At 34.5% G+C, this 22,863-nt stretch overlaps 3 protein-coding genes across 3 annotated transcripts in view; 1 reads left to right on the forward strand and 2 right to left on the reverse strand.

The window, feature by feature from the left end:
- LOC127070417 (uncharacterized) overlaps positions 1–5,607 on the reverse strand; it is a 145,065-nt gene extending 139,458 nt beyond the window's left edge. Inside the window, exon 1 of the mRNA XM_051008374.1 lies at positions 4,922–5,607. The gene's annotated coding sequence lies outside the window, so the exon portion shown is untranslated. The remainder of the gene's footprint in view (positions 1–4,921) is intronic.
- A 1,101-nt stretch (positions 5,608–6,708) lies between these two features.
- LOC127070604 (AMMECR1-like protein) lies at positions 6,709–12,631 on the forward strand. Its single transcript, XM_051008776.1, has 4 exons — positions 6,709–7,152; positions 8,063–8,173; positions 8,252–8,457; positions 8,952–12,631. The coding sequence occupies exons 1-4, from the start codon at positions 6,941–6,943 to the stop codon at positions 9,116–9,118; spliced, it is 696 nt and encodes a 231-aa protein (XP_050864733.1). The 5' UTR covers positions 6,709–6,940; the 3' UTR covers positions 9,119–12,631.
- Positions 12,632–12,737: 106 nt separating this feature from the next.
- LOC127070606 (uncharacterized) lies at positions 12,738–14,229 on the reverse strand. Its single transcript, XM_051008791.1, has 4 exons — positions 13,833–14,229; positions 13,334–13,505; positions 13,110–13,238; positions 12,738–13,024 (listed from the first exon to the last, which is right to left on the reverse strand). The coding sequence occupies exons 1-4, from the start codon at positions 13,946–13,948 to the stop codon at positions 12,794–12,796; spliced, it is 648 nt and encodes a 215-aa protein (XP_050864748.1). The 5' UTR covers positions 13,949–14,229; the 3' UTR covers positions 12,738–12,793.
- Positions 14,230–22,863: the final 8,634 nt, after the last annotated feature.

Here is a 22,863-nt window from a genome sequence, read left to right on the forward strand (position 1 = left end):
CTCACTTCTATGAAATTATACACGCGAGGCCGCATAGAAAGCATAGTTTTGTTACATACATACATACATACATACATATATATATATATATATATATATATATATACACATATACGTGTCTATCTAACATAGGGTAAAATACGTTATTTCGCAGAGTTCGTATAAATAAAATATCTACGTATATATCTATGTATATATGTACCTGCATACATGCATATATCCGATAACGCGGGAACGTTCATTTAAAAAAAAAAAGGAGAAAAAAGAAAAAAAAGAAAATACAACGAGCAAGCCCATTGTACGCTTTTCCACGGTAAAATTTGTTTGATCCCATTGACATACGTAAGTACTTACGGTACCTACCAACCAACTGTCATCAAGCGTCCATTTTTTTTCTCCCGAATTTTGTTGGCTCTTCGATTTATGGAAAAAGGTATTGAATTTCGCCTATGAGAAACCACGAAAATAATATTTTCCAACGGGGAGAAATAGTCCCACGTATAGTGCAATCGTGTAATCAAAATTCGCGTGGGAGAGTGAATGACGATAAAAAGTAAAAGAATAAATAAATAAATGAATAAATAAATAAATAAATAAATAAATAAATAAATACAAATAAATAAAAAAGAAAACAAAGAATAGGATATACGACCGTATGTATTGCGCTCTCACGTGGAAAATAGAAAAATTTGTCGATTATACGATCCTTTCGATAGACGAACATAAACGAATGGACGATACGATATGTGTACAGATCTACCTTTTATCAAAATGACTTTTATCTTGTCCATGTGATATATATATATATTTTTTTTAATACGTTCCTATAATATTTGTAATATCTACAAATGTGTGTACAAAAACAAAATTTTATTTCTCTCTCTCTCTCTCTCTCTCTCTCTCTCTCTCTCTCTCTCTCTCTCTCTCTCTCTCTCTCTCTCTCTCTCTCTCTCTCTCTCTCTCTCTCTTTCCTCTTTTCTTCCGATTATTTGTTTAACGTAAACCTCGTTAATAATCGCCTAATTATCACAAAATTGATAACAAACTTTTATCTTATTAATTATCTGTCATATTGGTTTATTATAAATATATTATATTCATTATACGTATATCTACATACTTACATACATATATACATATAAATACACCCGTGTCTACATAAGTAAACACACGTTTTCAAATTAACAATGAATAAACAGGATGACGTTTCACTCATAAACGCTTTTCCTTCGTCTCACCTCATTCTCATGCTCGTACGTCGAATACTGTGACGTACTTAGTAGATACCTCTATCGCGAATTGTTCGAAGAAGAATTGTTCGAAGAATCTTTTTGTTTCGTTCTTGACTCGAAGGTCGTGTCGTGGTAATTAGGAAGACGTATGAAAAAGAAAAAAAAAGAGAGAGAGAGAGAAAAAAAAATTGTGAATGTATACTCGAATGCGTCATACGAATTCGCACAAATTTTTCGATTCTGCATACATATATACGTACGTAAATATTTACTCACGTAGATTGAAATCGATCTTTTACGATCACTCAATAAATAAAAAAAGAAAAAAAAAGACGAAATAGAAAGAAAAAGTATCTATCTCGTTACCTTGACGGATTCGTTTCTATTCGTTCGTTAATGCGAGTCGACGTTGCGTAGGATTATATAACAAATGACATAATGCCTTTCTCACTATACATAAATGATAGACTGTTGTATACTTTAGCGTATTATATAAAAAAAAAAAAAACACAAAAGGAAAAATAAGAAAAGAAAAGAAAAGAAAAGAAAAGAAAAGATGAGAAAGAAAAAGTGAAGGAAAGAAGAAAAAAAAAAGAGTAAAAAATCGATGAATAAAAAATTTACTCGATAATAAATAAGTAAACAAGTAATAAATAAATAAAAGAAACTTTGCTGTATTTTGTCCTTTTAGTTGCATAATATCGAATAGAAATTTCCCTCGGAGTAGTTTTTCGCAATCGATTCACCTGTTCAACTTTCTTTTTATTGAATTGAAACGCCAACAAACTCTCTCTCTCTTTCTCTTTTTCCATCTCTCTCTCTCTCTCTGTCTCTCTCTCTCTCTCTCTCTCTCTCTCTCTCTCTCTCTCTCTCTCTCTCTCTGTCTCACTCTTTCATTCTATTTTTGCTCATTCAAATATCATAAGCCCGATCGACGACGATCTATCATCTATCGGATTTTAAAAAGAGAAACATTCTCTGCTCACGATTTAAACGCACGTTTTTTATTTTGTTTTGTTTCTACATTTTTCTTTCCATTTCTTTTATTTTCTTCCTCTCTCTCTCTCTCTCTCTCTCTCTCTCTCTCCTTTTTTTTCTTTTCTTTCTCTGTTCATTGACACGAACGCACGCGTAAAACTTTCATATTTCTCTCATTACCATGTGCATGCGTGCGTTCGTGCCCACGTTACGTCAATGGGAAAAATTATTTCTTATAACTACCATTGATGATTTCCATAGAATGCTCGTTGATTGATAAAACGTTTAATTAATCATTTCCAGCGGGCGAAAGTATTACTCAGATTTTTTTCTTTTTTTTTATATCACGTTAAGAAAGAAGATGAAGAAGAAGAAGAAGAAGGATCGATCGATCGATCGATCGTTTTTTCTTCGTCTTCTTCGTTCACCTCTCTCTGACTCAACCCAACCAACCAATCAACCCTTTGTCCCTTTTCACTTATCCATTCCAAAGGAAATACTTTCACGATTTGTTACTTAGGATTACGTAAGCCACGTAACCTTGACAAAGATACAAATCCTTTCATATTTTTCCTCGTGCGAACGATGCGAATCGATCATCGTCGTCGTCGTTGTCGTTGTCGTTGTTGTCGTCGTTTAAGTTCTGAAGAATACTTCACGAACGAGCGCGACGAAGAAAATATATAAATATAAACCGATCCGTTATATCCGCTTACATGTTCGTGTAAAATCAATCGAGAGACTCAACGAAGAAAGAAGAAAAAAAAAAGGAAGAAAAAGATATAAAAAATAAAAAAAGAAACAATATTTTTCCAACAAAATTATTCGAATATAGAAACATATTGGTATTTGAAGATTTTCCAACAATAGAAACGGATTGATACGGCTATCAATTATACGGCAACACCGATATGCATTTATTCCACTCGTTTTGATCGCTTCCACATGACTGCAGGCATTTCAAAAGGAACAAGGGGAGAATAAAAAATAAAATTAAATATATATATATATATATATAGTTATAAATAAAAAAAAAGAAAGAAAGGAAAAATAAAAAAGAAATAAAAAGAAAAAATATTAACGACAGTCGAAAGTAACGGTCAAAACTTTAGTTTGTCGATACTAATGGGGAATTGAAATTCTATGAGAACGCATGCAAAAGGAGAGTGCATTATAAACAACACGTGACCACGTTCAAGTAGGTAAGTAAATGGAATTCGTATGTCTAACGTTTCGTATGGTTTGGTATCGTATTGTATCGTATCGTATCCACGTGCTCGCATTTTGCCTCCAAGTTAGATTAACCATTAGCGCTCGAACGTATGTACGTACGCGCGTGCATATATGTATACGTACAAACATACATGCATACATCAATATATATATATATATATATATATATATATATATACATACGTATACAAAATATAATGTATATAATATATACTCGTCCGGAATACATACGGAACAGACGCAAACAAAATATCATTCACATAATACATACTCAAACATAGAGACACATATACAGTACATACCCAAACACAAAGATACATAAAATATCACGAAGATGCGTTAACGCGTTATCAATAAGATCCTCGAGAGATCGTAAAAATCGATATTTTCGATGGTGATTGTAAAAGGTAGAAAATTGGGACGAAAGAGAATAGAGAGAGAGAGAGACAGAGAAATATAGATAAGAGACTCGCGGTATATCAAATATATTCAAAAATACCGTTTGCGATCCTTGCCAAAATGGCGTGCTATATAATCCGATCGGAGGAGTTATCTATGTACGTATATACCTAGGTGTAATCTATGTATGTATCTATGTATAAATGTATGTATGTATGTATGTAGTTTCGCGGGTTTACCATCAGCTATGAAATTACAGACGTAACGATAAAACCTCGAGATAAATTGGAACGTGCGAGTTAAAACCGCGCTTATTCTATACGCTCTGCTCGTCACGATAAATCCCCTAGCTCCTCCACCCCCACCTCACCCTAACTCGCCTCTTCCCATGCAAGCCATTATAACGTATTCCCAAGAAGAAACAAGTGGTAACGATGTAACTCTAACGTCTTTCTTATATCTACGAATAGACTTTCTTTTTACTACTACAAACAATTTCGAAACGCTTGCCTCCTTTTCCTCGATTTGAATTCGCGCCGTTTTCATACGATTTGTGTGTGTGTGTGTGTGTGTGTGTGTGTGTGTGTGTGTGTGTGTGTGTGTGTGTGTGTGTGTGTGTGTGTGTGTGTGTGTGTGTGTGTGTGTGTGTGTGTGTGTGGTGCGTTTACGTATACGTGTACGTGTACGTGTATGTTGTGTTTAGCTGTATATGAGTGCGTAGAGGGCGACGAACAGAAAAAGTAACGTTTTCTTAAAACGACGAATCTGATTGGTCGTACGATTCGCAATGAATTCAAAATGGATGCCAAAATGGATTCTTCCGAAAAAATAAATTCGTTTATTATCTATGATAAATTTATATATATATATATATATATATATATATGCATGCTAACTATACACTAGCGATCGACTAAGTTAACCTATTCGTCGAACGATCTTTTCGTTCGATCAAAATAAAGAGAAATACGGATAGAGAGAGAGAGAGAGAGAGAGAGAGAGAGAGAGAAAGAGAGAGAGAATGAAAGATATCAATTTTGTCATAGAAAAATATCTAAATCATTAATTTATTTACTTACTTATTTCGAGGAGTTCTCATTCTTCGACACGTGTTCTAGACGAAGGTACGATGTTATTTCTTCGAGAGAGGGAGATAGAGAGCGAGATAGAAAGAGAAGGAGAGAGACAAAGAGAGAAAAAAATGAAAAAAAAATAAAAAAATAAAAAGAAAGATAAAAAAAGAATCTTTTCACCTTTCTCCCTTCAACTTTTTCTTCGTAGATCTTATCGTAAATATTCAACACGCGTCACGACGAAAGTTGCACGCGTTTCGATTTACAAGAAGATAATTTTGCATGTCCTGTGTAGGATACTTGTACATTCGTACGTAGGTTACTTACATACATACGTACATTAATATATACTATAAAGAGACATACATATGTCGAGTTTCCGATCGAGTCAAAGCGATGTTCGTCGTTGCACTCGAATCGTTCGCGAATAATACTACGTCAGTTAGACGAACGCGCCAACACAATATCACGATTTTCACTTTCCAACGTGATCGACCGAAATTTATTATTTCGTTTTCGATAGAAACGATACCGATTCCGATACCGTATATAACTCACGTAACGATCTACACTTCGATCGAGATGTAAAGATGTCGAGTGTCACGATCGCGAAATCTTTAAATATGCGCTGACAGGTAAGCGGCGACGACGACGACGACGACGACGACAACGAGGACGACGAAGACGAAGACGAAGAAGAAGTACATACGTATATAATATCGTACGTATGTAGTTACGTGTGTATGTATCGAGATGGGTGCGAGAGCGCACGGTGCATGCAAGTTGGCGGCGGTGCACGTTGCTGAATTGAATCCTTCGTCACGCCTCGGCTATCTCCGTTCGACTTCGTAAGAAATCGTAGACAGGTACGGTTGCTCGATCGTACGGACCCTGTGTATCTTAGAAAAAATTTTTTTTATCGCGATATCGTCCTATAACGTTTCACAACAAATTCGGCGTAATCCTGTTTAAAATCGTTTTTAATCTAAATGGATATATATATGTGTGTGTGTGTGTATATTTATCGCGGATTACTTAAGACCATCTTATTTAAGATTTCTCGAAATGTAATATAAATAGATCTTTCGTGTTTCTTCGTGGAAACACTCGGAGGACGAAACAATTTCGTTGTCGCTTTCGAAACGTTCTAAAGTTATATGTATACAATAACAATTAAGAAGAATAAAAACGATTGATTCTAGAAACTAGACGAATTAGTCATAGGGTTTATTATTCTCCTTCGTAAAGGTCGCAAGCGAGACGATGGGTATGTTTCGACGAGAGTCAATTGTAAATTCGGGCCAAACGATATTTCCATTTATATATAGTTTGTTCTTTTTCATTTCCTCTCTTCTCTCGTTCTTTTCCTCGTTTAATATCAATTCAAACAAATATACGGAGACAAATGCAACGACGAGAGAGATGAGTCTTAAAACCGTGATTACTCCTCTATCACGGATTAATACGGTAAACGATGAAATAGCAATAAGAGATAACTGGAAAATAAATGAGTCAGGGTAAACAATTAACGAGAAACGACCTTCGAGATCGCCCCACCTAGATATGAAATTGGTAATAGGGACGAGTAATGGCCAATCGTTGGAGACGACTCGATACTAGAGTGTATCCTTGCGACTGTCTAAACTAAGTAACTACATAAGTAGTACCGTTGCAGACGACGTTTACTCGTTACAAATGGCGCGAACGTAATGGCGGGAGGACAATGAAACAGCTGTTTTTTAGTTCGGTGAGACATCTAGCGGAGCGCGGGCGTAATTTCGCACGCGACGACGACTAAAGGACGAACAGCAGTAGCAGCAGCAGAGACGAGGAGACGTGCGTGTGTACGGGTCGGAGACCGGCCGTGTCTGTCTGTCTGTCTGTCTGTCTCTCTGTCTCTCTCTTTCTCTCTCTCTCTCTATCTCTATCTCTTTTTGTCTCTGTCTGTCTCTCTTTCTCTTTCTCTTTCTCTCTCTTCTTACTACTATAGTGCAGTGAGCAGTCGCGAGAGTCGAGCCAGGAAAGATGGCTGCTGGCTGTTGTGGAACGAAGAAGCAAAAGCTGAATAACTCGACCAGCATTCCGTGCAATGGCTCGACCGTATTGCAAAACGGCACCCAGATACGCTATTCCACGATAGTCCAACCGGAAATGGGTTTCTTTTGCTTCGACGTACTTTACTGCCAACTACATCAACTTGACCCTCCAAAAACGCCCAACTTCAGCAACGATGCATTGTGAGTAATTCAGCTCTCTTTGTCCCCCACCGATACCATCTCCGCGCGCCTTTCTCAATTCTGCTTTATCTTACTTCCTTCTCTCTCTCTTTCTCTCTCTCTCGTCTTCTTTCTTCTCCTTATTTATCCTTTCTCTCTCTTTCTCTCTCTCTCTCTCTTTCTCTCTCTCTCTCTCTCTTTCTTTTTCTTTAAGCCCTCGTATTATAACCTTCTATTTCTTTTTCTATCCATCTTTGTCTCTCTCTCTCTCTCTCCCTTTCTGTTTCTCTCGCGCGCGCGCTCTTTCTCTTTCTATTCCACTTCCCTCTTTCTTTCTTCCTCTTCGTCTCTTTGTTAACGCGAGATCTTTATTTTTAAAGTCGTCAACAATGTCACTCGATGAGTCCTTCACGAGACAAACTCTTGAAAAAGTCCTTCGATCGAACTAACCTCGATTAGATTTATTCTTTACCTTTTAAAATCATTTCAAATCATGTCATCGGTTTCGTAATTCGATATCTTCAAAATTCGTGTTTTGATCGAAATGCAAGGAGTTGCGAACGACGATGATTTTTTAGGCTCTTTATTTCTTCTTCTTCTTCTTCTTCTTTTTTTTTCCAACTCATTCGGCGCTTCCTTGCATCATTGTCATCGACGCCGAGGCACTACTACCGCTTCTTTGATTATTTACCTTGACTCATTTTTCTCGTTCTACTTTAATCGGAATAACATGAGAAGGAAACTTAAAGTTAACGATAAGAATGAGTCGGACAATGTTTACAAAAGTATTAATCAAATTTTTCGTTGCTATCTTTCTTTATATTTTTCGACATATATCAACCTTTATTTAAGTTAGATTTATTTGTTCGACGTTAGTATTAAAAAATTCTATTGTATGTGTATTTTAATTTATAGATAAACTATTTTTCAGCCCTTTATTCGTAACTTGGTCTATTGGAAAAGACATGAGATTAAGAGGCTGCATCGGTACATTCAATGCTATGCATTTACATGCCGGATTAAGAGAATACGCTACTACTAGGTATGATAGAATATAGATGCGATTGAAATTATTATCATCTTTAAAGATAGAATATATTTTTGTTCTCCTTTCTAAAAGCGCATTTAAAGATTCTCGCTTCAATCCGATAACAAGAGAAGAATTGCCACGCTTACATGTAAGCGTATCTATCCTTAGAAATTTTGAAGACGGGGTAGACTATTTAGATTGGGAAGTTGGAGTTCATGGAATTCGTATAGAATTTCATAATGAAAAGGGTAATAAGCGGACCGCTACTTATTTGCCTGATGTAGCACCGGAACAAGGTCAGTATATATTTTTTCAAGCGAATTAGTTTATAGCTAGGAATTGACGTGTGTTATTAGTCTTACATTCATTATGGTTTTTATTCTATTTCTTCTGGTGATTCCAAAATAGTAAACATTTTTTTGTCATTTATCTTACATATAGTTGTAAAAATGAAAAGAAAGTTGAAAAACAGAATTTACACGCACAGGGCCATATAAGATCACAGAGGTGGTTTCGCGTAGCGGTTGGTAAAGTTGAAAATAGAATTTCAAAATTTTGCTTTTTATATACACACATTTTATATATACACACACACACATGTATATATATATATTCGTTCGTTTCTTTGCATTAAGGCAACGTAATAAGAAAATTACTGCTACTTCCAGGAAATCCAAAATTCTCTACGAGTTTTATTAATTAGAAACAATTTAATTAATCTGTATGCTGATATTTACAGCAGTTTCGTAATTCACGAGTATTCTGCAAAGTTAGAACTTGACATGTTTAGGATGGGACCAGATACAGACAATAGACTCCCTGCTGCATAAAGGTGGTTATAAAGGATTGGTAACCCCAGACATTAGACGTAGTGTGAAGTTAACTCGTTACCAGAGTGAGAAGGTCACCGTAAGCTATCAAGATTATATGACACATTGGCACTGCCGAAGGTGCTAGCAGCTGGCCTGGGGTCCTCCACAAGGGCCCCTACCTTCTCAAACTTCTGTCGCAGTTCGTTATAACAATACTGAAACAACATCCCATTTCCAATACAATAATAGCAATCAATACAATCCGTTTGTGGGCAGTCAGCAGCATACGTTAGTGATGGTACAACCTAATCATCCATCGTTCATACATCCACTTCCCATGCCTCCTGTTTCTCCCGTTGTGGTACCTGTTCAAGATTACCCATCTTTTTGGTGGGATCGTGCAGGACCTTCCTTTCCTCCTCCACATTCACATCCTCGTACGCACCGATTTACGACACAAGAAAATATGGATCGTGGGGTGCGCAAGCGAAAATGACATTGGAGGCGGCTGTTACTTGCAATCTTTCACTGTTTGAAGTGGTGCCTATTGTATTTTGTATGTTTTAGCATACACAGTCTCCCCTTTATGATACCATACAGTCCTCCTTGAGGATGATAGAACCTACGAGTATGATGGCAATATTTTTACTTAAAATATAATTCCTATATTAACTATAAATAAGTTCATTACTTATTTAATATTCAACTTACAAATATCATTATACTAATCGGATAATGAAATTAATCATTTAAAAAAAATGTCTTTGAAGTGCATTTAACGATTGTGAGAAGTTAGAGTATTTCGTCTCTATCTCTCGTTTTTTCTCTAAAGTAATATCGAGCGAGATATGCTAGAGCTAATGAAATAGTATTTAATTATTAAATGAATCTTAGCACTTAATATGCGTTTATGCTCTTTACACATGGTTAACTCTGCCATCATACTAGCGGATCTACATTGATATCTTTATCTGCGATGTATGGGTGATATAAGTAATTATATAGCACAGCAAAGATATACATCTCTTTAAAACTGTACAAATTTGATCAAAGATATATGTCTTTGTATTATTACATATATTGCAAGGAATATAGAATATTAACATTATATATATATAAACAAAAGGTGTGTGAAAAGATGCTTTTTGTATCCTTTGAATTTCTGTTTTGTTAATCGGAGTATATAATTAGATTACAATACGTTTCATAATGCTGTTAAATATTTTTATGAGCAATTGTAATTGTTATGGGAAAAAAATTACTCTATCTTTGTCGGGATAAATTACTAATATGTTGTTCTCTTTTTTTTCTTTTTTTTTTTTTTTAAATATTTTAAAAATTCATAAAAATAAGTAAAAACCTAATTGGAGTTTTTTTGCACTGTTCATTTTGTTTCTAAGTGTGACAGTTAATTCATAATTTACGTTAAGTATGACAATGTTAAAACGGCTGAATAGAATTTCTTTGTACTAATGGTATAAATAAATATGTCTGTTACATTAATTAGATTGTATTAGATCGTTCATTGACGTTGTATCATTTTGTTGGACATAAAATGAAAGCCCTCAAAATGTATTTAGCTAATGTAAATATAATCTGTAAATTGTCTAACATAGTTTATACCATTGCTACATCGAAGTTTATTTTAAAAATCGTAGTTGTAATATAGTCCAGCGTTTTATTGCAGCAAAGAAGTTTTGCTATTGATGAAAAATATCGATAAACAGGGATACATAAATACTGTACTTTCTAACGTACAGCTTAGGCTTATAAGATACATCTCAATTAGTCTCTTAAAATATACGACTTTAAGAGGTTCAAAGATAACTTTACAAAGATTATTGTTATCTTGCTCAATATTATACGAGTTCAGCTTACAACTTAACAGAGATAAATTTTAAAACGGTACCTCTAGAGAACATGGAGGTATTCTAAGTGTGTAATATAAAATATTTGCAGAATGGGACCTCTACTGTAAATAAGCAATGGACTGCACTATGACTATAGAGAAAAAGAAAATGTTAATTTCTAGTTGTAATATAGATTTAAGGTACTAACAAAAAAAAATGACGATCTCATTGTGATTTTGATTATTCTGCGAATTGTGATCGTAAAAGTCATGAATTCTTGTACATTATAGTTGCATTATATGGCTACCTATGATACAAGAGGGAAAGAAAAAAAAAGACAAAAAAAAAGAAAGAAAGAGAAACAAATAGTACTTCAGTTCATATATTATTTTTATTTTGAAAGAAAGATTTCAAGTATATAATGATTTAAGTGGTTGATACGCCAAATGCAGCTATTAATGTACTACGAATTAGTAATGCATTTTAGACTATTATCGTATAAAAGTGCGTCTGGCAGAAATTTGCAAGAAATAATTGGCGTCCTATTCTTCCACGTGTTGATGTCCTCTCTTTACTTAGATCCCCCAGTTACTCTGTGACTGGTTTCATTCACTGCCAATTTATTCATTGTTGTGTCATTTACATAAGCAAAGCTTGCTAAGACTAAAGAAATCGTGTTATTACACTTTTGTTAATCAATGTTTTAACTTAACATTTGATGTTATTACTTACATTATTACATTACACTATTTTACCAAGGTAGCTTGCTAGTTTTTGAGATCTCCATACCACTCAAAAGCCTCGACACGATGTCCAACCAACTGCCAGTATCATACTTAATCGTAGATTTATCGGCAAATCAAACTAAAATATACATGAATTGAATTAGGCTGTGGAATCCTAATTATGTCAATGATAGTAACGCTACCTGTACGTACAGCGTACATATCGTATCATTGATGTATCTTTTAGTTCATAATGTCAATGGAGAATAGCAAAGAAGATAAATATCTGATGCATTTTCAATGGTAATTATTTTTTTTTTTCTTGTTTTTCTTTTACATAGCGTGTTTTTGAAATCTACGAAGGTTTAAATATGTTAAAGTCCCAAATCGTAATAGATAAAAAATATTTACATAATTCTGTATGCGAATTTTGTATATCTTACAGATCGAACTACTTTCTTAGTAGTTGCTTTTCATCTTATTAATGATATTTATACATGCATAACAAAATGATGCTGCTTATAATTCAGAAAGATTCATGCACCCTGTTCTATTTCATGAAATATTTTGCGAATCTCATTGTGACAATACTTGTTCAAACATACTTCGTTTACATTTAAGAAGGTATGTCTTATGCACTTGCATTAGCTTCGACTACATCGCTAAAGATAATTAAAAGTGATATTCCTATCCAGTTTCGCACTGTTTGTTATGCATAAATGATACATAAAGATGCCAGAATTTTTCTGTATAAACCTACGTGTTGCATGGATAATAAGATTTAGGATTTTAACAATTCCATTCAAAATTTTTAAGTAAAAATGGCATATAGTTACTGTACAAGACAGCGAATCTTAATAATTTGAAAGACATAATATTACAAAATGTACTGTGCCTAAGCCTGTTGTTAAAATTGGTTTATATACCGCCTACAAAATAAAGACAACAGCAATGCATAGTGCACACTAGCGCAGTAAGTCCATTAGAACGAGCAACTTTGGCAGACAACTAAAAATAATTAAATATATTAATAACAACTTATAATGCAAGGGGATGAAGGAATAAATACGTTTTATATTGTCACACACCTCGTTTGTTTTTTAGTATGTATATATATCCCGTACAACATGCATGACATTCACAGATATAAATGCAGACAAACTGCAAATATTTCAGCACAATTCGACGATTACACGATTTAAGATATTTTATTCAATAATTTATGACACTAACAATAACGATTGTCTAGAAATCTTTTTGTAACTCATCGCTTTCATTTTCTACAGATAATACTTCCCGTATATAAGATAAGCAATTAAATTGTTTATATACAATGACAGCTGCAGCTAAAGCATTTATAGCACCTAAGACTCCTAATGATGGGACAATAGGTTTAAATAAGTTCACACAAAAGTATATCATTTCTTTCCAGTTTGTATAATACGGCATTCTAAATCTTCCATCACGCTTAGCGATCTATAACAAAATTATTACAAAAGTTATATGAAAATATTCGCATAAGTAATTAATAGTGAAAAATTAATAAGAAATTAAAACTTACCAGAAAGTTTACTATCGGTGATAATATCATAGGATATATAATGGCACCGCAATTCTGAACGACTATCGATCTCATTTCAATGCATAACGGACAGCTTTCGAGTGGAAAAAAAGTTTTTTCTGTAACCATCTAAATATACTTTATTAAATATATTTCATATAAACTTACAATCGAATTAATGGCAAGTGGCTAAACAAGGATTTATAAAATTTATAAAGTTATACCTGTAGCTGGGCGATACAAACAAGCGACCCTGGACATACTGACATAGTGACGGCAGAAGCAGCAGTACCAAAACTACGTAATTTAAGTGATTTTCTAATCCTCATATTAATATATACACCTGATAACGCAGCGACACCTCCTAGTAAAGCCACTCCATATGAAAAAGGCCATCTTTGATAAAAAAAAATTTCAAATTAGTTAATTATATTAAAAGAAAATTGAAATATAATTAATATATATATAAAATAGACATATCATATATATACATATACACAAATTTTATATATATATATATATATATATATATATATGTTATATGTATATATAGTCTTTGAAAACTGATGAATGAATAATTAAAATATGATCATTAACATTCGAAAGGATCTATTGAATGGATAAAATCATATATAATAAATTTCATACGTAATAAAAACAATGTAATATTTTGTCAACATTCATAGAAAAATCTATAAAATAAAATTAGTTGAGGTTAGTTACACTTCTCTTTGTGGTTTCCATTTGTGAATTTGATTCCACTGGTATTTAATAGCTTCGCTTCTGGTCAAAGCAATAGCATTTTCTGGTACTTCACCCTTTGACATTCTCAAAGCCATTATTGCACGCGATTAATATATAAAAATCAGTACTAATAACATATATTCAGAGAAAACTCTTGGCGGTAAAATCGCACGTACGAGTAGTTTCTTCTAACGTGTAATGCTATCTGAATAAATCTAGACGGAAGACCGTACATAAAATATGTACGCAGATCATTGTTTTCGAAATGATTTTTCAAAATTCAAAATAAAAAAATGGATGCATCGTAGAATTCCATTGAATTAAAAACATTTATCATCGATTGTTAGAGTAAATAACTTTGATCAATAAAACTGCGTGACCGCAGATTTAGTCTTATTAAAAAAAAAAAAAAAGAAAGAAAAAAAAAGAAAAGAAAACAAATTTTTCATATTTCTTGAACATTCTCTCTCGAAGATAAACATATAATTTCTAACGAGTCTCATGGGTATATGTACAGAGAGAGAGAGAGAGAGAGAAATAGAAAGAGAGCAAAAAAAGAAAGAGAGAACGAAAGATCGATATTTTCAATCGCGAAATGTTATCAAATCGATGCACCCTCCAAACGCATTTGATCTTTTTCTCTCTCTGTAGACGAGAGTGCCGTTTGATCGATGCTGACGCCTATGGACGAGACGGTTAAGTTTCTGTCTCGTGCTAACGAGCGCAACGAGGACCGTTTTACAAGTGGGGGAGTATGAGAGAGAAAAAGAGAAAGAGAGAGAAAGAGAGAGAAAGAGAGAGAAGAAGTACCAGTGTAGTCATCGATAACGAGCGAGTCATCGTCGAGAGAGAGGGAAAACGACGAGTCTACTGAAAGAGAAAGAGATAGCAAGTTAAGTTGAAAAGAGAGAAAGAGAGAGAGAGAGAGAGAGAGAGAGGTTGATAGATAGAAGGGGTGGGTGGAGGCAGTAGGTCGTTGGGGGTCGTAGGGGGTTGATCTCGGCCTTCGGGGTAGCGCGTCACGAGGGCTGCCGTGACGTCATCAAGCTAGCCTGCCATCGACCAATCCGGCGGTGCGGCTTGCGCGCTCGCGTTTCTTCGCGTTGCCAGTAGTGAGTGGATTCCGCACGGTTTTCCGGCTCCGCGACGACGGCCAGAGTGCGACGCCATATTGTGCGAAGCGAATGAGAGAGAAAGAGAGAGAGAGAAAGAGAGAGAGAGAAAGAGAGAGAGAGAAAGAGAGAGAGAGAGAGAGAGATAGAGTAATAGAGTGAGACGAACAGACGGAGAGAGGGAGAGGGATAGAGAGCGCGCACGCGAGAAAGAGAGAAAGAGAGAGAGAGAGAGAGAGAGAGAGAGAGTAAGAGGAAGAGAGACGAACGTATCTAAGCCGGCGATAGAAAGAAAGAAAGAGAGAGAGAGAAGGAAAGTGATAGATCTAGTGTTTATTTCGTGCGTTCCGCAGGGATGTTACTGCGGCTAGAACGTGTTTCTTGTGTGTCGTAAAAGGGCGGAAGAACTTGAAAGAGAAAGAGAAAAACAGAGAGAGAGAGAGAGAGAGAGAGAGAGAGAGACACGCGCTATTGTGGACGTCGTTGATGGTCTTCCGCAGACGTTGTCGTTCTCGTCGCCGCCGTCGACGGTCGCAGTCATCGTTGCCGTCGTCGTAGTCGTCGTCGTCGTCGTCGTCGTCGTCGTCGTCGTCGTCGCCGTCGCCGTCGCCGTCGTCGTCGTTATCGTCGTCGTCGTCGTCGTCGTCGTCGTCGTCGTCGTCGTCGTCGTCGTCGTCGCCGTCGCTGCTGCCGTCGTCGTCGTCGTCGTCGTCGTCGTCGTCGTCGTCGTTGTCGTTGTCGTCGTCGTCGTCGTCTTCGTCGTCGGTACTGTTTCTCGACTGACGCATGACAGTAGTGGCAGACGGATCGTGCGCGGAAAGTCGAATAGGACGCACCGCCACCTTCTTTCTTTTCTCCTTTTTACTCGTCTTACTTTCTCTTTCCGACGTTTACGTATATATCATCTCATCTCTCTTCCCTTCCACCGTTTCGATACACGCACAGAGTAACGCAAAGAGACTTAATACTTGAAAGAGAAAGAGAGAGAGAAAGAGAGAGAGAGAGAGAAAAGAAGAGAGAGAGAGAGAGAGAGAGAAGAGCGTGCCGGTGGTGGTGGTGGTGGTGGTGTGGTGCTCCTCGTGTGTGTTGGTGGTATTGGTATCGGTATATTAGTTTGGTGGTGGTAGTGGTGGTGGTGTTATTATTGTTGTTATTTGTTATTATTTGTTGTTTGTTGTTTGTTGCTGTTATTGTTGGTTGTCGTCGTCGTTGTTGTCGTTGTTGATGTTGATCGCGGATGGTGGATGGTGGTGTACCATATCTCACCACCGTTGATCGTTCGACCTAGGTGCACTAGCCTCGCTCGTGATGAAAAAAGGTGTTGAGAGCTTGTGAAGTCACTGGTATATAGTAATAATTATTATTAATAATAATAATAGTAATAAATATAATAATAATAATAATAATAATAATAATAATAATAATAATAATAGTGTGCTACGCGCGTGTCCCGAGCCTCGTCGTCCTAGAAGTATATCTCTATCCAGTCTGAGGTGAAATAACGAGGAAGGAAGAGACGAAGAAAGCTTTCCAAGAGAGAAAAATAGAGAGACAGAGTGCGAGAGACAGAGTGCGAGAGAAAGAGTGAGAACGAGCAAGGGAGAGGAAACAAGAGAGGGTCGACGGAGGATAAAGGATGCCAGTCCGTAAGCAAGGTGGTAAGCTTCTATAAGCTTTTTTTAGAGTAGACGCAAGCAAGCGAAGATCTCTTTCTGGCCGTGTATATATATATACATATGTATATAAATACATATGTATGTGTGTATGTATGTATGTACGTATAAACACGGTGTAAAAAAATACGCGTTCATGCTTTTTTTTTCCTCTTTCGTTTTCCTTTTTTTCTCTCTTCTTCTGTTCCTTTTTTTCCACCTACGTAGTACCTTCACCCTCTTCCTCCCTCTCTTTTCTTTCAACCACCATTCTTCCTTCTTTTCGTAATACGTATATGCGTTCTACGTGATACGCGTCCACGTAATAGTTTTGTCCATTGGTAGTGGTTAGAGGACCGGTTAAGGGGCACCGGGTCACTCGGTCAGCTGTCATCACGGTCGTGTCGCTCGCACAACTACGCTCGTTAAACTACTTCTATCGACCGTAGATTTCACCCTTTGCTTTCTCCCAACCCTCCCACTTTATCTCCTACCGTGTCTCTCTCAAAAATCGACGTTCGAATATCCGCGATATTACGATAATTATACGAATATAATACAATTCGCGTGTATACGTTTATACATATGTATGTATTCGTATAATTCGTATATATGTATGTACGTATTGTGTGTAGATATTGTATATGTATATGTATCGTTTTATATATAATGTATGTAATATAATGGATCCGTTAAACTCATATATATATATATATATATATATATATATATATATATATATGTTTAATGGTTTTCCTGTATTTCGGTATTTTTTTCTTTCTTTTTTTATTATTCGTAAACCTTTAGTTTCTTTTTATTTCTCTTTTTCTTTTTTCTTTTTTCTTTTTACTTTTTGTAAAACTACGATTTCACGTGAACGCACACATATATATATATATATATATATATACATATATACACACACATATATGTAGATAAATAGATAGATAGATAGAATGAAACATAAATCGATGAAACGCTATTATGCTTAGCAAGTTAGATTATTGTACGGTAAAGTTAGGTACGTATCTTAAATCACATACATAGATCTAACAACGTCGAACATTTAAGGTTAGTTACGGACTAAGTCGTTTAAAAAGTAAAAATTTATTGAATCGCTTCTAATCGATTTATCGACTATATAATTCAAATACAATTTCAAGATTCGTTTTAATACATACATATATACACACACACACATATATATATATACACATACATATAAATTGAAATATTAGGTAGTCATGTAAGCTAGTGTATAAGGATCATCAAATGAAATTATCGTGTAAAGTCAACTATAAAACGTTATAACCTTGTAAGTTTCGAACGATTATAAAGATTATATACCGTACTTTTCGAGTTAACCGATAATACCAATTGGACGATCGTTTTTCTTCCGCATATTTCTATGTACATACGTCGCATTCCGCATTTTGGATGCTCGCCCAAAAGAATCTCTCTGATTCGTGAAAAAGAACAGCCAATAATCTCGTTCGTCCTATAAACATGTGTGTATATATATGTACACACACACACACATATATATGTATTGACCGTTATTGTCCGTTACTGTCCGTTACTTAATTGCTTCAGTTTTTCAATTGGATCGCGAACGGGTCGATCGCGATCGAATTTTTTCACGGTTCATCGAAAGAGAAATGAATTATATAACGGGTGAATTAATAGGAATCACGGAATAATGAAATTTATACATATAACCTTGAAAGTCGAATAATTCGTTGGTGTATTTGAAATCATCGAAAAGGTAATTGACTGTCTCGTAATCTCCTTTCGTTACGTTTGTTCGCGTCGATCGAATGGCATCCATTGTTCGAATAATTGCTTCGGAACGATCAATCGTTTGTTCGTCATCTCTACCGTTCTTTGACATATATAATTGTTTGATAATTGAACGATTTACTGAAAGGTATGTATATAAATATGTTTATGTATGTGTGTCGTTACAAAGTGTAAACGTGAGGTAGCGTTTAATAATGTTTAACGGTTTTTTAGTAGGCGACAGCATTGAAACGAATGATAGTATATTTATATATACATAATATACATATATATATTGTATGTACGCAGTATAGTATATATGTATGTTTATATACACTATATATACGTATATATATATATATATATATATATATATATATATATATATATATATAAAAGTATATATACTATGCATATACGTGCATCTACCTTAAAATATAAGTTTAAAATCGGATTAGTTAAGGAAAATATGTTTAATCGTTATATAAATGTGTTAATTTCGTGACGTGAATAAAATGCAAGATCAGGCTTCTGAATAATAGAGAGGAATACCAGGGTGAATAAACGAGTATACTAGCCTTCGAGTCTTTCTCGCATGTTTATCTTTCGAATTTTCTCGATTTTCTTCGCTATATATTTGTTTCTTTTCTTTCCTTTTTTCTTTCTTTTTTTTTCACACGCACACTCTCTCTCTCTCTCTCTCTCTCTCTCTCTCTCTCTCTCTCTCTCTCTCTCTCTCTCGATCGTGAAACACAAATAACAAAGAAGAAAAGTGAGAAAGAGACAAACAAAAAGAAAAAGATAAAGGTAGGATGCGTGTCTGCACTATTTCGCGGTCTTCGTCGATACAACATGTAGGCCAGCATAATAACGCGTGTTGCAATAATCGGGAGAATGTATGTGTGTATACCAGTGTTCGTTTTCGCGTTTCTTTGGATCTTTGCCAAGGGAACGCGCTAATAATTTCGGCACTGGCTTGCTCGCTCCTTTTCTACGGTTATTATGCGTCGGCTTACTCACGGCCAGGGGCTCCTCTAGTTTTCTTCGTTTTAGAACAGAGAGACCTTCGTATTTTACAAACTAAAAAAAGACAAAAAAAAAAGAAGAAGAAGAAAAAAACCTTCCAAGATTTTTTTCTTTTTTTTTTCGTTCTTTTTTAGGGTTATGTTTAACGAATTGTGATAACAAATTCGATATAAGATTACACACACACATTATATATATTATAATATAATTATATTATATATATATTATTATATATAATATATATATATATATATTATAATATTATATATATATAATGTTAAGATTATTTTTCATTATATTAATTCGATGATATAAGTGGATGTACGGGCCCTCATCTAATATAAAAGAGGGGGAGGGGAGGGGAGAGGAGACTCTTTTTCTTCATACGACGATAAAAATTTATACGATATTATTTAATAAATTGAATTTACACAATATCTTGATGGCCGGTATATAATTGTTGTTTCTATATTTTACGATTATATAAGCGATATTTGGCAACAGTGTATTACTCGCTTCGTCGTTCGCATCGGCAACGGTTGAATAAAGTATTTATATTGACGTGCATATAAAATTGATTTATTTTAATCGGCGACTTACCAGAAATTTATAACGTTTCGGGCCCCATAGAAAGTTAATTCGACGCGGTGATATTAATACGGGGTGATATAAGAAAAGAAACTTAGGCTCATTCTATGTAAGTGTATGTATATATACATATATAATACGAAAAAAAATATACATTTGTACATATATTTAAATATTATATATATATATATATATATATATATATATATATAATTACAAAGTACAAAAATATATATATATTTTTAATTATATATACATATATATATAATTTTTAATAGTGTATGTGAGCGTACGCGAAGATGAGTACATGTACACGTATATACGAACACGTACATGTATACGTAACTATTATTATTATTATTATTATTATTATTATTATTATTTTTTATTATTTGATCGATGAATTATGCGATTTGTTTGTGCCTTCTAAATTTACGGGTAGTTTTCAAACGTTGATATATTCTTGATGACATTTATGTTGTAGCAATTCCTTTATATACATGTCGTTATAAATTTTTGATAAGTCTGTTATGGTCGTACATAAGTGTCCCAGTTTTCTTCTTCGTTAATATATTACAAAAGTCGCAGTAATCGTCGATGATTCTTTACCTGTTATTAAAGCTGCTTGTCTCGTTTCGTTTCATCTCGTATCGTATCGTATCATATCGTATCGTATCGTATCGTATCGTATCTCGAACGTCGATCGTTCTTTGTCGTTCGATTGAACGTTCGACTATAAAGAGCCATCCCTATTCGTTCGTCGACAACTGACGCGAGGGTGCTTTCATTTGTGGCGCGAAAATTCAAATACTTTGAACTACGATTTAACATTTAATTTCTTATAAAACATTGTTAATTAATTAATTATTATTATTATTATTATTATTATTATTATTATTATTATTATTATTATTATTATTATTTTGTTTTGTTTTTCTTTCCCTTTTTATTGTGTTTCTTTTTTTGTCGTTGTTGTTTTTTTTTTGTTAATAATAACGATAAATAACGAGCAAGTTTTTGTAATTTTTATTTTGTTTATAAATTGTACAAAAAAATTGTACATTCTCTTTTCCTCTCCCTTTCTCTGTTTTTCTTTTTTGTTTTTATTGTTTCTTTCACATTTTTTTTCGCACGAATATATCTACAATACGAAGGATATCTAACGAACAACTCTGCAATTTTTTGTTTGTTTATAAAATATACGGCAAAACTTTTAATTCTCCAACTCTCTCTCTCTCTCTCTCTATCTATCTATCTATCTCTCTTTTTCTTTCATATTTTGGAACGTAGGATCTTCGTTTTCATCAACGCTCTAGAAATTCCGACCGCAAATGAGAACTCATCTTTGAATCTTTGATAATCGTCGTGCAAGAAAATGTACCTTCGTAAGACGAGAAGACAGGACAAGAGAGAGAGGGAGAGAGTTAGAGGGAGAGAGAAGGAGGGAGAGAGATAGATAGAAACGAAAGGAGGGAGGGAGAGAGAAGGAGGGAGATAGATAGAAAATGAGAGGGGGGAGACCTGGAAGCCATACACTACCAGCGGTGGCGATAGTTTCCAATTTCGCGGTGCAGGCGCTTCGTAGGCAAAGCCGAGAAGAAGAGAGTCAAGGATGGTTTATGGCTCGACGATTTGCTTACTTTGCCTCACTACTTTATTTATGCGCTCACACACAGACACATCTGTATATATATAAGTATACATGTATCTGATCGTTTACACACACATATATATATATAGTGTATATAAATGTATATATGTATACGCATATATGTGTATTATGTATTGTGTACAAATATATAATATGTATTATACATAAATATAATAAGTATATGTATTTTGTGTATGTGTGTGTGTGTTATATATGTAATATTGTTATATATTGTACAATATTATATATTTTATTTTGATAAATTTACTTGATTAGAAAAACTTGATAGATCTCATTGTTTTTGTCAACGTTTTTCGACGATCCCTTATTGTTAGTATTCCGAACAAACCTTTCCTATTTTTCTCGAACTCCTCCCCCTCCCTTTCCCCTTCTTCTTCGGATAAAATCGATTCAAACGATACGAGGAACACCGTAAAAATAGAACGGCGAGAGTGGCAACCAATGTAAATACATTCCGTTTTCATTTGAAAACAAAAGCTGCACGTGGGTATCGGTAAACTTCGTTGAAACGTATTCGCTGTTATGTCAATACAAAAATGAGACCGAACTTTAGTGTTATCCTATTGGGGCTGGACGTAATGGCGGGGATCTGGGAAAAAAATGTAGGGACGAGAGAAAATAGAAAAATAGAAGCTTCGTTTTACGATTTATACGATATTACGAGTTACTAATCGACTTTACTTGTATACGCATTATCATTTATACGTTTATTTATTGTGCGATCATTTTGAAAAGAGAGGAAAAACAAAATTGTTTTCCTTTATTAATCTCGCTTGCATTTAATGGCTTCGTGGCACGATAATGTCCGTGTAAAAAATATTTGAAACGAAACGCACGTGACATCCCGTAGATGAGAGCGACAACAAAAGCTTCCATCTTCATGTGATCGAACGCTTTTGACATGTCGATATATGTATGTGTATATGTTGGCGTATGTGTGTGTGTATGTATGTATATATGTGCATCGCAGTGCATTGATTTCATTCGTATAATTTACGTTACATTATAAAAATAATCAATATTATACGCGAATAATGAAATATTTTTTTTTTCATTTATTCTTTTTTTTTTCTTTTTAGATATGTGTTTTGAAACCATTGATATAATTAAGATCGTAAAGATCATTTTGATAGTTTATTTCACACGATTGTAGTTTCTGCATTACAGAATCAACTAAGAAC

Source organism: Vespula vulgaris, chromosome 1 (genome assembly GCF_905475345.1).
Source record: "Vespula vulgaris chromosome 1, iyVesVulg1.1, whole genome shotgun sequence".
Lineage (NCBI taxonomy): Eukaryota > Metazoa > Arthropoda > Insecta > Hymenoptera > Vespidae > Vespula > Vespula vulgaris.